This window comes from Hirundo rustica, chromosome 1 (assembly GCF_015227805.2).
Source record: "Hirundo rustica isolate bHirRus1 chromosome 1, bHirRus1.pri.v3, whole genome shotgun sequence".
NCBI classification, from domain to species: Eukaryota; Metazoa; Chordata; class Aves; order Passeriformes; family Hirundinidae; genus Hirundo; species Hirundo rustica.
This window is the reverse complement of record NC_053450.1, coordinates 124977865-124981159: the sequence shown is the minus strand read 5'-3', so window position 1 is coordinate 124981159 and position 3295 is coordinate 124977865. Positions and strand designations below refer to the sequence as shown.

At 54.0% G+C, this 3295-nt stretch overlaps 1 protein-coding gene across 1 annotated transcript in view; it reads right to left on the bottom strand.

The window, feature by feature from the left end:
• Positions 1-2515: 2515 nt before the first annotated feature.
• Positions 2516-3295, bottom strand: part of SP8 (Sp8 transcription factor) — a 2876-nt gene continuing 2096 nt past the window's right edge. Inside the window, exon 2 of the mRNA XM_040076610.2 lies at positions 2516-3295. This exon is cut by the window's right edge and continues 699 nt beyond it. Within this exon, the coding sequence (XP_039932544.1) occupies positions 2516-3295 (780 nt within the window).

Sequence of the window (3295 nt, the reverse complement as noted above, 5' to 3'; positions counted from 1 at the left end):
ACTTCCCCCACCCCCATCCTCCCACCCCCCAAAAAAGTAGTAAAAGAAAGTGTTAGGAGTTTGAGGGGTTTGGGTTGGTTTCAGGTTTGGTTCGGTATTTGGGGGGGGGGGGGGGTTGCCAAAACGCTAAGCAAACGCTAAAGGCACAATTGTGTTTTTATTGTTATCCAGGGAGAGCTTGTGGAAAAGATTTGAAGGACACAGCAAGGGCAGCAGCGCTGGACCAGCTGGCTGACAGCGCCCCGCAGCCCCTGAAACTGCCCAGGTTCCCGGTCCTGTGGGGAAAACGCCTCCGAACAAGAAGGGAGTTTTCACACACAACCGTGAAGTTTCCCAGCCCTGAGACCCGAAGAAGTTAGTGCTTGCTATGGCAATTAGCAACGCTCCCAGCCACAACCACCTTACCTCAAAACAAAAGTGGAGGAGCACGTTTTATTTTGTCTTTTATAGCAATAATGACCCTCAGCATTTCAATATCAAATCTCCTTTCACAATGGATCTGGCGCAATGCGAAAAATAATTTCAAGGCGAAGGTATATGCAAAGCAGCTTCTCAGACACACTCGGATTTGTGACAGCCACTGTACTGTTAGAATGTAAAAAATATTTTTTTAAAAAAGAACTAACGTCTTTCATTTAGTTTCCTCTGACAGTGCATTTTAAAAAAGCATGAAATAGAACAACTTACCCATTTTAATGCCTCAAAGCTGCTCTCAGTATGTGATAAAATTTACATTGGTTGTATGTTCACTTTTCTCTGAAACTCTAGAGAACAACTCATGCCATATGAGTTCAAAGTAAATAATGGACTGTAACGATGGACTTACAAAGAAGAAAAACAACTGGCTGGCCTAAGGTAGAACGTTTTTCTGGAGTTTATTAATACCATTTAAAATATTACAGATAAAAATCAATTACATTTCATGCATTTAAAATGCAGATCTAAAATGTTCCAGCGAAGGGCTTTTCATTTCAATGTGAAATATCCAAATTATTTCAACATTACAATGAGACAATTAGTTTGCAGCATTGCAAACCGCTAATGTAGTGTCAGGAGTGTTTATTAACATTTATCAATATTATTTTCAGGAAATACACATAGGCCAACATTAGTTCAGTTTCACTTGGACAGTTTATTTAATACATGGGTCGTGGCAAACCCACTTTATGAAATATAGGAGAACTCTCACCGTAACTATACCTGAACTGCCAGAAAATGCAAATAAGTACATGCTCCATTAAATTAAATGTCATTCAACATTTATCAAATATTGTTTGCTTAATTACAGTTGTATGCCTAGCTAAATTAATACTCAAGCAAAACCAACATCCTGAAGTGTGATTTGATGCACACTTCAAGAAAGGAGTCCAGAAAAAAAAAAAAAATGCAGTGAGCTAGAACTGCAGCAAGAATGTTGTCTCGTGACAGGAGAAGAAATAAAAATTAAAAGAAAAAGCTCAAGTGTACTTCAATATATTTTCAAATATTTACTGGAAGAAATTTACAAGAAAAATACTATACAAAATCGTCTCCTGGACAACTGCACCTCACACCGATACACTGGTGGAGTGTTTTTTTTTTTTTAATTGTTAGCTAATCTAGAACGATTCCCCAGTGGTAAAAACCTATAGGTTCAGACGCATTATACAAATATTTAATTTTCCTATTCCCCCCTGGCCTCGCTTTTTTGGCATTGGAAATACATCTTCGCTTGAAACCCACGGTGTTTCTTCATCTGTCTGAAGCTAAAAAAAATATATGCACGACTTTCAACCTAATTATTTTCAACGTATTTCGTGATTCCTGCTCAAACGAGAATTGTACAAATGTGCTGGCAAACGCAGTGAAATTTGGACTCGAAAGAGGTAAACGATTTGTTAAAATTGGGGGGAAAAAAATTGGGGGGAGATGGGGGGAGGGGAAATAAGCGCACTGCCGCTCCTGTCCCGGGGAGCAGACGGGCTCTGAGCAGGTACCGGGATGAGGGCACGTCCGAGTGTCAGCTCGGCGCTGTGCGGGGCACGGGGCGCGGCTGGCGGCGCTCGCTGCCGTCGGAGCCCCGCCGCGGGGCAGCCCCGGCCCGCCCGCCCCGCCGGGGCACGGCGGCTGTACCGGCGCCAGCGGCGGAGGGAGGGAGTACGGGCCGCTTTCCAGCAGCAAAGCGAGAGGGGACGCGGGTGTTTTTCCCTCTCTAAAAGCAACACGAGGCGGGGGGTCTCGAGGCGAGGGGGAAAGGAAGCGGCGGGGCCGCCCCCACGGGGGGTCGCGGCTCTCCGCCCTTGCAGAGCCGCTCCCCTGCCCCCGTCGCGGGGGCTGCGCGGCCCGGCCGCACCGCCAGCTCCGTGCGGGGCTTCGGGAGGGCAGCGGAGCGGCCGCGGGGCCGAGCGCTGTTCTTGCGGAGCCGTGGCAGCTACTTACGTGTCCGGGTCCCCGCCGCGGGGCTGCGCGCTCGGGGCGCTGCGCGACCAGGAGGGCGGCGGGACCGGGGGACGCGACGGCCCCGCGCCTCCGCCTGTCACTCCAGGCCGTTGCGGTGGCCGGGCTCGGGGGGCGGCAGCAGCTCCGGGGAGTGGCAGGGCGGACTGCCGGCCGCGCTGTGCTCGCTGTCGGTGTCGCTGCCCTTCTTGCCGCCTGGGCCGGGGCCGCCGCCGGGGCCGCCGACTCCGGGGCCCCCGGCGCCTCCGGGCCCGCTGTGGGTCTTAACGTGCTTGCTGAGGTGGTCGCTGCGCATGAAACGCTTGTTGCAGACGGGGCAGGCGAAGCGCTTCTCGCCCGTGTGGGTCCGCAGGTGCCGCTGCAGCTCGTCGGAGCGGGTGAAGCGCTTGCCGCAGAAGAGCCAGTTGCAGACGAAGGGCCGCTCGCCCGTGTGCCAGCGCAGGTGCGCCTTCAGGTGCGAGGTTTTGCCGTAGACCTTGCCGCAGCCGGGGATGTGGCAGCTGTGCAGCCCCTTTCGGCGCAGGCTGGCCCCCGCCGGCCCCAGCCGCTCGGCCTCCTGGCAGTTGGGGCAGTCGCAGGTGGCGCGCCCCGAGTAGCGACGGGCGGAGGAGCGCGGCGAAGCGGCCAGCGGCGCGGCGGGGCCGCCGCCCAGCATGGAGCCCCCCGCGCCGGCCAGCGGCGAGGGGGCCGAGTCCGGGTAGGAGCCGGGCAGCACCGGCTTAAATCCGTCCATGAGATGCTGCCCGGCGGGGCTGAGGAGGTGCGAGGAGGCGCCGCTGCTGAAGGCCGAGTGGCCCAGGCCCGAGTAATCCGAGTTGTAGCCGCCCAGCGGCGAGTGGAGCGAAGTCTGGAGTCCGCC